At 31.1% G+C, this 14,649-nt stretch overlaps 1 protein-coding gene across 1 annotated transcript; it reads right to left on the bottom strand.

Moving 5' to 3' along the window:
* Nucleotides 1-1,838: 1,838 nt before the first annotated feature.
* Nucleotides 1,839-13,183, bottom strand: LOC134237365 (ALX homeobox protein 1-like). The gene is made up of 4 exons (XM_062719475.1): nt 12,350-13,183; nt 11,165-11,502; nt 2,699-2,833; nt 1,839-2,311 (listed from the first exon to the last, which is right to left on the bottom strand). Exons 1-4 carry the CDS (start codon nt 12,546-12,548, stop codon nt 2,021-2,023), a joined length of 963 nt encoding a protein of 320 aa, XP_062575459.1. The 5' UTR covers nt 12,549-13,183; the 3' UTR covers nt 1,839-2,020.
* Nucleotides 13,184-14,649: the final 1,466 nt, after the last annotated feature.

Here is a 14,649-nt window from a genome sequence, read left to right as displayed (position 1 = left end):
ACTTTGATGTTGGAAATTTTGTTGCAAAATTGTAAATAAATATTTTAATGACAGAAAAAAACGTTAATAAACTTCTGTTCTTTATATTTGCGATGAAAGAACTATTCATAATCTTGAATCAAAATTACATTGTCACCTTTACAATAATGATTTCTTGTATAAATTTGTATATTGGAGTGAATTACATGTATATTTTAAATTCATAAAGTTTTAAGTTATTTTTAACATAATAACAACATTTTAACAGCAAAATAATATTTTCTTAAATGCAGCTCTTATTGCTTTAATGCATGGTTGTGTCTCTATTCATATTTAAAACAATATTGCAGTGAAAATATATAATAAATTCTGAATTTGAATAATTATTTTGATAAAAATACTCAAAAAAGATAACAATATATTGTTTTAAATCAAAAACTTAATACAACCTATAAATGCGATTTCAACGCGATGGTAAAAAGAATTAATTTATATCTTTAAAGCAATTGGTCATATACAACAAACTTTTGCTGTCATGCATATTCGGCACTACATGTATGTTTCCAGATTAAAAAATATATATTTTTTCTATTCGGTTAGTGTAACACCTTCAAAAATATCAAATTAAAGTCGTTGAAGATCACACAACACTGTATTTTGGTCAAAGGATCTTTGTCTTCTGTCTTGGAAAATAGCATCAAGACCTTTTATCAGCTGCCAAGTCATGACATCAAATTCTGCATAATAATATCTAACTAATATGCATTATCGACTTGGTACATCATAAGATACATTCAGTGTACATGTGGGTGGCGTCCGTCAATCGTCAATTATCACCCATGACTGACCAAAAACACTGACAGAACACGTGTAAAAAGCCTTGTCTATTTCCCTACAAGAGCGGCACATTACATCAACACGATGTGCCTGGTTCGGCATGTCTGTCAAAATCTGTCAGTTCCAATTGGACGCCATCACGAGCCACTTCAGTTTGGAAGGTACACCACTACCTCAGGAGAAAGGGGCCTCTTAACTGTACTTAATTATTTTGGTATTTATCATTAGTAACTCAATTCCCGATGAAAATAAAGATACGCTGAGAAAGAAGGGTTCTTCTCTCCCGACTAATTTGCGTTTATTATCATATTTGTTTATGCAGTAAAATCATATTTGCATAGAATACATTCTTATCTTTTTTCTCTATGATTTCTTGTTTCGGAGATTCTCATTTTCTTTTGTTAATGTGATTTATGTATTTGGTGTATCAAATTATTTTAAATGAATTCAATTACTATGGTATATTACTCTATACTTCTTATACTAATGGTTCGAAAAGAAGTCTATTATAAAATGTATAATATTGATAATTCTATTTCCATGAAATAGTTATTCATTTAAGACAACTAAAATGATCGATAATTGTTGCAAGATTATTTATTTGTGTCATGATATGTAAAAACCTTCTGTTGCAACCTGGAGATGCTTCGATATATTTTTTTAAAGAAATGAAGTAATATAGTGCATTGACCCATTTTTCAGTTGAATGTGATTACTATGAATTACGTGCTTTCTTATCAATTTAACGTGTATCGGTATTGGGAACATTAATGGTTTTTGAAATAAGGTAAAATGGGCGTATCTCTTTAATATCTTTTTGGTATTTGCGTTCCATCGTCATCAAACACTAAATGTTCTTGTAGATATTAAAACCAATAACAAAAAAAAAAAAAAAAAAAAAAAAAAAAAAAAAAAAAAAAAAAAAAAAAAAAAAAAAAATAAGACCCGACGCGAAACACAACATGGTAAAGAAGAATGAAATCAATATTTTTTTTTATATACAAAATACAGTATAATCCATTCAATAGCACAGTGGCATAAATTTCTGCACAAATAAACAGGAAAAGACAGCAGTATGTTCGTAAAAGATATTTTAAAAAAAGTCTTTTGCACATTCCAAACAACATCTATTTACACTTACGTAGCAATGTAAGTCCTCGTCATCAATTTAATAAAGTTTGTAATCTTTTCTCCATAATTAGAGTCATTTCCCATACGCACCAAATATGCCCATGGCTACTCCGTGTTCATGAGCTTTAAGTCTGAGAGCGGCGATACTAGTACTTCTTCTTTCTGAATTTTCGCAGGGATCGAGTGGTGGGGATTGTGACACCGGAAGTGACATCGAAGGTTGGTGACTGACAGGATATGACGACAAATGACTAGGGTGTGCCAATCCCATAAAATTTGGGACGGTGGACTGTGATGCCATGCAGTTGGAATTTTGCATGGAATAGGGAATTTGAGGGGATGCTGCCCAGGGGTTGTGTTGAAGCTAAAAATGTCAACAAAGAAATAGCATTGAATTTCTCTTGGAAAAAATGATTAATTTTATCAAAAATTTTCATAGAACAATTGTTACGAGTCCAGAGGACTAGATTCGCTGGTTTGAGTATTTCAAAAATGCTAAAAATGAATACGAAATAATTGCAAATTTTTTACCCAAATCGTTTAAACTAATTGTTTCGTAGTAAAAGTTGTACATTATTTGCCTAGCTTTGACAACCAAAAAGGATTGTCATTTCATTTCCGCATTAGTTATAACATGTATTTACAAAATTAAAAGAAGTGAAAATTTTGCCAAAGAAAAAGCAAAACTTTAGGCCAACTTTAAAATGATGTTTGCTTCAATGAAGAATTATTTACAGGTGGCGTTAATTACCTGTGAATAAGCATCGTGTCTTGGAGTGAGCTGGAAGTCGTAAGGGTTGGATCCGCCCGTCATCGCTCTCATTCCCTGCAGCTGACCAAACCGCTCCCTCTTTCTCCACTTGGCACGGCGGTTTTGAAACCATACCTTACAAGTAAATAAATTAACTTTATTTTTTTTTCTGACGATATACATTTTTGCGATAATATGTTCAAGAAATTCTATATACTAGTGCAGGTTTGTTTAAGCTTCGAGCGAAACTTCCAAACATGATCTAAATTACATCACTTTATAAAGCAAATAGCCTTCATGTTACTCATAATGTTTGATGAATATTGATTGAAAAAGTATTCAAAATATTTCCATTATAATATTTCATTTTCTAACTAAAATATTTTATTTCTTGCTGAGTCATTATATTTTGTTATGGTTAGTTAAGATTCTATGAACAGAAATTTTACGCGATCCATAAAAATTACCTAAATGAATTAAGAATTTAACATTCAACAGCACAAGATAATTCCTCATTTAAAATAATATCAATGTCATCTCAATGTATTTGTAATATCCGAAGAATCTGTAAAATAACTAAGGATCTTTGAAGATGTATTCAAATGAAACATCAATATTTTATTTTAAGTACAACATATCGGCATTTGTTTTATGTATATGCAGCGGAACATTTAATCAATTAACATTTTCATTTATTTGGAATCCCAGGATGATACTTAAGAAGAACTCAATTATATCTTTCATCTGGTCTTTGAGAAAAACAACCCAAACGTCCAGTCTTCGGCAACATGTAAAAGTAGTACTCACTTGTCCGGACTGGATTTTAATCAAACGAAAAGCGAATTTTACACAAACAGACATGTGTGTAAATAAATCGACAGAAAATGGTTCGAATTAAGCTTTATTGAAATTGGCAGAGTACACGGACTTCACGACGGTGGCTAATTAACGCCACATGTCCTCTGGTGGCTGCGCATCGTATGTCTGGTCGTCCATCGACCCATGCACTTTAAAGACCTTCCGATTTATCAGAGTCACTTCAACTTTCTTTTTGCCTCATGTTAGATTGTGTTTTAATTATTCGTTTGGCAATACAAAGTATCAGACCGAACCAGAAATAACATCGTTTTTCTTTTAAGATATTATTTCAGGTGGGGATATAGGGCCTGCGTCCACCAGGATGTGTTTTGCGGGTTTTAGTGGAGTCTTTGATGCATCACGTGCCAGCAGAGTTATCTTTTAATTAAAATATTCATATGTATGCATGTCTTCTTTAATTGAGAAATATTTCTTACCATTCCAAGGAGAATACATAGCATATTTAAAGTCAAGGTCTCACATAGTAAAAAACGCAATGAATGTGAATTAGTCTACTTCGTAAAAAAATCCTGATGGAGATAAATTTTAATTTAGGTACAGTTTAAACAAAAAGGTTTAACATTCATTCGTGTTCGTTTAATTATGATGTGTCCATTTTATATATTTAAGTAGTTAAAGAGAAGAAGAAAAAATTAATTCAAATCTTTGATGGTAAAAAATATTTTTGAAAATCCTGCTTTCGAATCCCTTTCATATTACATCTAAACATCAAAGTATATAATTCAAATCAAGCAACTTAACCCAATTTTTTTCATTTGATGTTATTAAATGAAACATGCTTTTCCATTTCTTTGACAAGATAAAATGCTTATTAATGCTCATGCATGGCTTTAAGAAAAAAAAATTATATTGCAGTTTCATCTTGGATTATTGCAGAAAGGTTTTTGATAATTGGAAAATTGCAACTGTTTAATATAGAAATTTGAAGCATTTAATATACCAAAAAAAAAAAAAAAAAAAAAACAAAAAAAAACAAAACAAAAACCAGATGTCATTTTTATTTTTAGCTTGTAGATGTATCATCTGTCCTTTAACAATTTATAGATATATTTACAAGATAATATAGATATCACGTAGGAAAAATATACATATGCTGCGAATATTAGTAAGAAGAATTTCTAAATATAATGTGCCTGACCCCGAACACCTTAAAAATGACGATCTTCAAAGAGAAGGCGAACAAGATGTACATGTAGATCGGAATTTGCATCGTGTCGAGTCAGTGTACATTACCGATAAAAATCGCGCCTAACGACCTCTTTTTGCATTGAATCTTTTCTGATAAAGCCCTTTTAAGCTTTATATCATAAAAGTTTATTATCTCATTTGAAAAGTGGGCGTGACTTCAATTACTTAACAAAGGTTGAATGCTAATCTTTTATTTCTTTTGTTGAATGGGTTCTGAAGGAAAATCATAAGAATTTTCTCTTGAATTATGAAATCTTTTTGGCGCATCCAACTCAGACAGTTGTTTTTATAAAACAAGTTCATACAGATTAACTTGTTTATAGCTTAATTAATTTCGAGTTTCCTCTTCTTAGTGCAAATTATAAAAGTTTTCTCGTTAATTTGAAATTTTAACGAGACACGATGCCAAACTTCTCAAAATTAAGACACAAATCACCGTCAAAGGCTTTAACGAGCAAAAGAAAAACACTGCTTTCTTCTGATATAAATATCATTTCTTTGTAAGTGACGTCGGGTCCATTTAACGAAAAAAGAAGAAACATTTGAAAAGTGAATAGTTTAATCGCCAGTATTGTCTGCAATGGGCAAATGACGCCGTCAGGACTCGCCTCCCAAAGAGCGCGCGGCACTGCAAATAGTCATTACCGACAATAACGGAATAATGTATTAATCAGATTAAGCAACAAAATTTCGACATCCTGGGGAGTTTAATTATTGCAATGATTAGCTATCTACTGATGCATCTTTAAATATGTCTTTCCACCGTTTTGAGATATTCGCAATCTCAACTCAGTCTGAGAAAAAGCATGGAGATTTTAGCGTTCTTTTTTCCGATGGGTGGGTGAATTCCCTAAACACTGATATACTTCAAAGAATGCTCTTCGTGCATTGATATGATATATTCCGCAATGAAATTCGCAGGACAGAAAATTTTAATTAAATCTCAGCGCCGTTCTAAGATTGGTTTGCGGTAATGTTTTCAGAGGCTTTTTAATGTTACGTATTTTCAGACGCATGACCCTCATTAAATGTTCTAATTTTTCAGATTCTATCTAAAAGCAATTGCAATTATTCCTAGTCTTTTCTTGCATGATTGTTATCCCCTTAATTGATTCAGGAATATAACAGGAGATTAATTTTTAGTTGGCATCAATAAATATATCGTGTTAATTTCATTTATTACGTGTAAGACTAAACTTATAGTGCATCACCGATTGAATCATTTCTATCTCACTATTACATTAATTAAATGCAAAAGATTTCCTCTCTCGAGATATACGTATCACTAGCATTGATCACTAGGTGTTTTTCTGTTGTGATGAATTGATTAAATTTTAAAAAAGAGAGATAACTCTTACATAGCCGTATCTTATTTATTACAAAAGATCTACCTAAATATCTGCTTCAAGTACTCAGAATGCATCGTGATTAGACGTAAACTAAAATATAAATCCTCGAAAGATCTTGATTTAAATGAAACTGACATTATTATTTTTTTAATATTATTAACATTATGCATAAATCAGGTAAAACATTTCTTAGATTTATTATCTAATGGGCAGGTTTTTTTTAACAAAACAAAGAAAAAAAAAACGTACAAAAAGGAAAATTGGTTCGATATTTTTGTTGTTGTTGATTGTATATTATTGACTTGTTCTATAGAGTATTTTAAGATGTAACCAATTTACAAGGTTTAAAACGAGAAATATTTTTTTTTTCATATTTTAGTTACTCGATGAAATAAGTATGCTGTTACGTTTTTAACATGAATAATTATATGCAATATTCATCCTTTTTCTCTCTCGAAGTTTAACAATATGATCTTCAAAGATAAGTTTGGTACCTCTCATAATTCTCAACATGCACCAAATCAAGCAAACTTATTTCAAAGAAAACTGTGCAACAAGAAGTTGAGAATTATGCCAAATGTTAATCGAAAGAAACTTATGTTTTTATGCCAGAAATAACAAAAGGCATATTTATCACAGAAAAATAATAAATTAAGAAATTACATAAAATTTTCTTCTCACCAGTGGTTAATTAAATTTGAAAAGTATTCGCGAACTTTCAAATAATTCAAACAAGTGTTTGGAAGGTGAGTAATCAGTATTAGTCACAAGTTTTATTTCAAATCTTCATGTGTAAATAAGGCAAAAACATGGAGTCCCGAGTCTCAAGAAATATACATGAAGAAGTAAATCGGAAAGAACGGACCCTGCCGAGAATGGTTCGTCGAGTCTCCACAGCGAAGATTACTGCGAGCGGCTTTTCACCGTGTAGTGGTAATTGATAGACCAATTTTCATATTCAAATAATTGAATTATTATAACAAGATAAGTGAATATACTTTGGCCCATTGATTCATCAAGCGATCAAAAGAGACACTGATGGTATATTTACATCTTTTGATAGGCAGGGAAGTTGTCAGCGAGTCTGCGGTCCGAATTCTTGGAGTTTACTCCTTAATTTTACGACCAAAACAATATAACATAAAGAAGCTTTTATATTTCATTAATTCAAAAGAGATATTTAAATATATATAATTGACAAAAGGCTATTGAGTTCGTGTTAACAAATAAACTTCAAGCTAATTTATGCATAGACATCGCAACCCGCTTTCGTCTTCCCTTTTTCCGCAAAAGAAAGAAGTTCGGCAATTTTTTTCTATTTGAAAAGAAAAAATGAAAAAGTAAAGCGCAACTATTAAGTTCTATTATAATTAAAAGTAGATTTTCAACTAATCTAAATGCACGCGCGAGCAGACATTTTGTCTGAATGCTAACTTCTGGTTTTCTTTGAGGGTTTAGGTTCGATTGTTCTAGGGGTACGGAAAGCTGAATTTTCGGGAGGCGGGGATTCTAGTGTTGCGCCCTGGGATAGCGCGTGCATCGCGTACCCCGCTGGGCGATTATAATTTGCATCAGCTGGATCGTTTTCATGCTTGCCTCTTAGATAAACACGATTATGTTGATGAGTGTTTATGTTCTTGTAATATAGACTTTTTCGACATCAGCCCCATGTTTTAAACGTGCTGAGGGTCATTTTTGCGGGTCAAGATGAAAGACAGATGAATGCATCTGCAATTTTCATGTCTTCTTTAATCGTTGCGCATAAAATATGTCCACGTGCTTAAGGTTTTGTTTTGCTTCGTATGTGAATCTCCTGAAAGTTAATAGATTGCATACTTGAGGTTTTGGGACACTTGAAAAAATTATTTTATATTAACCCAGAGTGTTTGTAAATGCTGAAGTAAAATCAAAATTAATTTTTCACTTTAATGAAATGTACCACTGAAGAATATTAACTAATTCTATTTCATTAAACTTAATAGGAATTTCCACATTTGTCGCATTTGTTTCACACGGTTCCTAAATTAATAACTTTTTGTAAGTATAACATTTGAGAAGCAAAAACAAAGTACATGTATCTGTTTCTTAAAGACCAACTAAAAAATGTTAATGGAAAGTCTCAAGTTAGTGATGAAGTTTATGCTTGACTGTTTCAAAGCTTTTAATATTTTTTTTAAAGGGTCTCCACAATTAAATGACACATTTATGCTATAGCTGGAACTAAATATATTAACTTTCATATTTATATGTAGGATTGTTTTCAAAAACTATAGGCTTATGTTTTCGGATATATATTTCCTAGTTTTATTTGCAGTTTATCTATTTTTTGTTATGAACATATGAAATACAAACATGATAACTTAGATTTACGAGTATATATATGTCTTTGACTAGCAAAAATTTTAGAATGCCGATGAGTATTTGACTAATTCTTGATGTTCTCATCGGTAAACGAAATTTGTTAATTAGAAAAAGACACGTCTGACAAAAATTAAGATTTTATTTTTAAAAACTTTCACTGGACAACATATTCAAAAATGCTTTCCTAAAATTGTTTATTCTTGGGAATGTCTTATATCTCAAAATTCATTTTAACGACAACCCAAATATACATGTAACTGGTTGAACTTGTTATGAATGTTCATCTTGCTTACAAATTAAAATTTTGTTCATAACATTTTAAATTTCGATAATCATGACATGAGATTAGTCTCTGGGAATCGTGAATAATTTTAATGAATCATTTTTTTTTTCATTATCTATGTCGACATTCGAAATTAAACATATTAATAATGACAGTAAAAGAAAACGATATCTTCGGTATTCTTGAAAAAAAATATACATGTATAAGACGTTTTATATACATTTTAAAGTCAAGTTTTTTTTTTTATTTAAAAAAATCTTTCTCGGGCTTTTTGAATTTATATCATTTAGAGCAAGTCTGATGAATTGTGAATGTTTGAATATTTATTCTCACTAAAAATGCATGATTCTTGTGCAAAGATATAGAAAACGTTTGTTTTCTGCCTGTAATTAGTAAAGCACAATTCAATGATGAAATACAAAAATCTGTGTTCTGTTCCCATATCTCTAATTTACTATTGAAAATTGCTCTATATCTTCTACATTAATTGGAGAAGATTTGATTTATTTTTCATTGTCTGAATTTCTGTATAAAATCTAAGACATTTAAACCTAGTATTTCAAACCTAATAGAGCAAAGAAATACATACCAAAAAGGGATCGGAAAGCTTTGTAAATTTGATCCCTTCAGTAATTTTTTTTTTCCAGTTTGAGTTGTTTTCCTCAATTTTTCCCCCTTAATGCTAATACAGTGGACAACCACTTTATGTAAAGCTGATAATCATTCGGGGATTAAGTCGAAAATTTCGGGAAAAATTATTTGTTACGAAATTTTATATATTGGACATACTTTAATTTTTTTTCACAACTTAATGGTTCTTAAAAATCTTTGGATGCTTTGCATTGTAAAATAAGTTGCTATGACCTAGAGCTTATCATTTTACAAGTGTAAAATATTTCTGATCGAGATTTTGGACTTTTAAAGGATTTAAAGAAACTCTCTTGCATTTATTTTGACTATACTTGTAAATCATTTGTTAGAAGTTAAAATAAAATGTTTGCATTGATAAATCAACAATAACTGTGTAAAGTACTAATTTGGTTTTTGTGCATTTAGGTATAAGAAAATTGAAAACCTTACTTATGAGTAAGCAATGAACAACTGCAACTATAATATATAAGCATATCTTCTGAATTATAGTAACATGTACATTTCAACATAAAAAAAATTGAAAATATGTCTTAAAAACAGTATATGAAAACGATCATTTTAAAGATAAATATCAAATTGCATGCATAGCCGCGATTGTTCAGCTGTGCAGTATGTGAGAATTATAAATTTATGTGCATTCTGCATCTTGTTTTGTTCGATTTATTTCATTGATAAAATGGCCCGAAGCCGGGAGAGCATATTTCATATAAATCCTAAAAAACAGGAGCATTAAACTGTTAACAGTGCAGTTGGTCACGATTAAGCACTTAAGCCTCTTTTACACCAAAGGGGTGAATTTATTTCGATTATATTGCACATTTCATTTTTAATAAGATTTGTCTTAAATTTATTTCTATGAAAAATATTATTAAAAGAAGTATTGATTGCAGAATTGATAAGAATAAGATTAAGGACGATTCTACAATTTCAATAGCATTTTTTTTTCTTTTATTACTAATTGACTTATTTAAAACTTGATCATATAAAATATGTTATAATAATATATAAATTAGAAATTCAACATGTTTTCTCTTTAAATTTGAATAAATAACATAATAATTCATTTTAAATTATTTTTTTAACTTCTCACTCCCCGGGTTCTTCGCCTTTCCTTAAAATCAATTGCAATTATTCTTCTCCCTAAATACTACTTTATATTTACAAAAGGTTGATCACAAACAAATTGTCACAAATTTTACACTCACAGTAAACAGATTAACTTCGCGAGACATCCGGGTGCATACATATTTAGACACGTGTATAATGCCACCCACACCCGTCTATAGAACATCAATAAACAAATCTACAGGGGGCGTGGCACCTCGCCCGTCAACTCTCTGACGGAATCGTCTCTCATGTATTTTGTATTTTCAATGGTTTATTAGGGATCCCATATATTGATTTTAAAAATCATAATTTATATTACGAAAAACTATGTTCAAAAAGGGTGAGATTATGGATTTGATATGACGATTATTATCAAATTTCTTCTATATTTCTGATTTTGAATTGTACATGTTAGAGGTAAAGGGGAAAAAAAAAATTCACATTAAAACAATAACGAAATGATGTAGGCATGTAAATTCCGATGTGTGTAATACTTTCCAATGTCAGAATTTGCAATTTATTATTTTTTTTAAATAGAAAAAATGTGTGCTACTAAATATAAATGCCTTGTTGAATGTGGTTCATAGAAAAATAAGATTATTTGAAGCAAAAAAAAAAAAATTAAAATGTGAATCCTTTTATCCATACCTGGACCCTGGCTTCTGTAAGATTACACCGTAAAGCTAGCTGTTCGCGAGCGTACACATCTGGATAATGGGTCTTCTGAAACACTCTCTCCATTTCTTCCAACTGGAAGCTGGTAAACGTCGTCCGATTCCGGCGTTTCTTGTTTTTGTCCCCCTCACTGATATCGTCTTTCTTTACATCGTCACCTTCATTGTCCTCTGTTTCTTGTTTGATGAATTTTTCCGGGGAATTTGGTCCAGATTTTACGCTGTTTCCGGGTGATTCCGTCTTTTCTGAAGATGACGGAATATTTTCATTTGAGCCGTGGTGGATAGTTTTGTTGATTTCTCTCTCCATATCTAAATTTAAATAAAAGGGCAAATTGTGAATAAAATATTGAAAGTTTTATTTTAAATTCTTGTTATCCAGGCATCCCCAAATAAATATAAATTGGTGAAATATATTGTTTATTGATAAAAAAAAAAGAACACGCAATTTTTAATGGAAAGAAATAAAAATATATTACAAATAATTTAAATTCTGCATTAACGGAGCCTATTATTCAATAAACATTGATGTAAGTTAGCGGCTTGCAGCCACTTTGGAACTCTTGAAATTCCTCGCGCGAGAAAAAAATAAGTTACCAAATTTCACACTCAATAAAAACCATCCGCGATAAATAGTCTTATCCGCGTAGTGTATATACTCAGATCGTTATCAAAAAATTGAATTATATGCTGGCTTACAAAGATTATTAGCATAAATAAATAGCAATTTATCTTTATTGAAAGTAATGAAATTTATTATTTCCAATCAACAGGCAATCGACGGGAATAGAATTGTTCGCTAACAAGATCTCCTTAACCTTCCATTGATAAAGAAAATTTATGACCTTTCAAATAAAGTACCATTGAAAATAAACCAAGAAAAGCCATAATTGTTCTATCTTAAGTGGTAGCATCTTTATTCATAATAAAATCACCATGTACAAGTGTCATGATTTAAAACATTATAGCTTAAACTATTTGGTGAGTATAAATCATAAATATAGAAAAACTTTTTTTTTCTTTATTTGTAATTAAACACCAGTGCTTTAATCAAAATTAATTTTTGTCACCAGAATTTTAAAGATATTTTATTTAATTTTTAAAATACTTCATTCGCATTTAATTTGATTTTCTTTGAGTAAAATTAATGTAACAGTACCTTTATTCAGCCGCTCCAATGTAAGTCCCTCTCTTCCGCGGGTCCCAAGGATTCCTTCGATGGTGTGTTGGTTGTAGGATTCTGGTCTGTGTCCCAAAGACAGGTCAGGGGGACGGGGCATTGCCCCTCCCAGCATATCCAATCCACCAGGGCCACGAATGGAATCCGTCATACTCGCGTAATCCGAAAACATTGACATTTCAAAAAATTCAAATCAAAATTCTATCTAAGAATTTTGATCAGTATATTCTCAAAGAATGTTTTATTCCAAAAAATAATTCCTTCCCTCTATCTGATCTAAGGGTGAGTAAGATTAAGTTGTAGTCTCCAAGTTGCTGAATGAACCTCTGACTAAAAATTTTTTTTCGGATCGTTGCCTCTTGTATAAATATAGCATATGAGGGGCAGTCGCAATATACAACAGTAAGTATGTTTCTCCGAGTACCGATAACTCCTTTCCGAATCACCCCGCGGGATATCGCCCCACTGTTTAATTATGTATGAACCCAGAACCGAGTAAAAACTTTGACACGTATGCAAAAGATCTCTACCCGTAGATTTTTCTACTCTGCCAGGAACCAAAACCAACCCACCATTTCAACATGTGTGAATATGTTTGCATAAAATATAATACGATAGCCTGATACTTCCCTTGCAGAAGGTAATTTTTGGCGCGCTTATGACGTAATGTCAATATTGCGATGCCACATTGGTTAATCCAAGAAATCGGTCGCTTTACACTTTGACCATGCCTTCCAACACGCTTAAATGCTACTTAGTCTCGCACAATCCGTCACTGTATTATTTGATTATAGGCGCTAATAAGCAACCACTTTAACCTTACGTTATTTATGATTTAACCTATATGATACACAGAGAGATCCAGGGCATCATGCAATTCACCTAAAAGCAATTCGACGCCAGTGGTCGGAAAAGTATACGTAATTGAATGTTTCAATCTCTACTGATAAAAAAAGATGATGCCAAGATTTGTTCACCCAAAAATTCAAAAAAGACTCATCATAAAGGAAATAGATTTTGATAATGGTATTTGAAATATAAAATATGGTAAGTCAATAAAAAACGGTTCTTTGGCTTACTGGAACACAATGCTTTCTTGCTAAACATTTATTGTTTTAATTTTGATCGAATAAGATTCTCTTTTTATCACTTAGAGATCAATAAAAATAACCTTTATACAAACATTGTTATTAATATTATTAAATGATTTGAATAAAATTTTACGCGTAAAAAATCTTTACACAAAGAAAACCTTTTCTGTTCAAATTTAGTCGTATCTTAATTTAAATAAAGTTAAATTTCAGGCTAAATTTCTATCTTTTCATATCAATATAATTTACATCCCATAAAACAAGTTAATGCAATGTTATCATATCAAAATAATATGCATTAAAATAAATGTCTTTTTCACTCTTATCTAAGTACATTCGTGTAAAACATATCATAAAGTAAATTAAAACGGAAGGCAATTTACAACTTTTCTTTGTAAAATGCATTTTATTCGCTTGCAAGAGTATGCTGATAATGCATGTTTTATTTCTTAATCTATCAATTTTTTTTCTCACATAGGTGCAAAAGTCTTTGATTTAGAAAAACTTTTGATTCCGTAAAAGCCATGGTAGTTATCGAATGGTTAACTCTGATTTACATCATAGCATATATACAACAAAATTAAAATGAGTGCATGTATAAATTACTCTTATAAATGTCTTCTGAATAACTCCATACACACGAAAGATATTGTCTTGCAATAAAAAGAAAAGAAAAAGCATAATGGGGCGAATCCCTTCGAATCAGTGGGTGTAAGTGAGCCAAAATGACGAGTATTCTTTAATGCGACAAAACAATAAAGAAGACAAAGAACTAAATGCGTCGGGGGATTGATTTTTTGTTTACATCTCATATAATGTGATATCATAAGGAGAAGGGAAAACATTCTTCTTGCAAAAGAATAAAGAAAACCCCAAATACCAGACAGTACAGCAAAACCCGAAGTACTGAGAAAGAAAATAACAAAAGTGCTAGAGACGACAAACCACATGGCCTAACGCAAGGAGTAAACACGGTCTAGCTATTCCGTATCAAATCTTATACTCAGAAACCCAGCTGAGAAAGTAATTGAATTTAATCAACATCTAATATGCATTTTCATTTTTATCAAAACTCTCCTGCGTCGCAGCGGAGTAATTTTGACTGGCTCTTGCAGAGCGCGCGCGGCGTGAAAGGGTACTGCATAATCTGACGAACATGTTATGTGCACATTACATCGGATTCGCTTA

Source organism: Saccostrea cucullata, unplaced genomic scaffold, assembly GCF_032062105.1.
Source record: "Saccostrea cucullata isolate Sc308-1 unplaced genomic scaffold, CSIRO_AGI_Scuc_v1 ctg235, whole genome shotgun sequence".
Lineage (NCBI taxonomy): Eukaryota > Metazoa > Mollusca > Bivalvia > Ostreida > Ostreidae > Saccostrea > Saccostrea cuccullata.
Note: the sequence above shows the minus strand (reverse complement) of the source record. Positions and strands in the feature narration are given on the sequence as shown.

What these genes read in the sequence shown, in the direction of transcription:
- LOC134237365 (XM_062719475.1), bottom strand. Translation starts at nt 12,548, where the DNA reads ATGTCAATGTTTTCGGATTACGCGAGTATGACGGATTCCATTCGTGGC. An exon ending in ATTGGAGCGGCTGAATAAAG is followed by an intron (nt 11,503 to 12,349) that starts GTACTGTTACAT and finishes ATTTAAATTTAG; the next exon opens with ATATGGAGAGAGAAATCAAC. An exon ending in GACACGATGCTTATTCACAG is followed by an intron (nt 2,312 to 2,698) that starts GTAATTAACGCC and finishes TGACATTTTTAG; the next exon opens with CTTCAACACAACCCCTGGGC.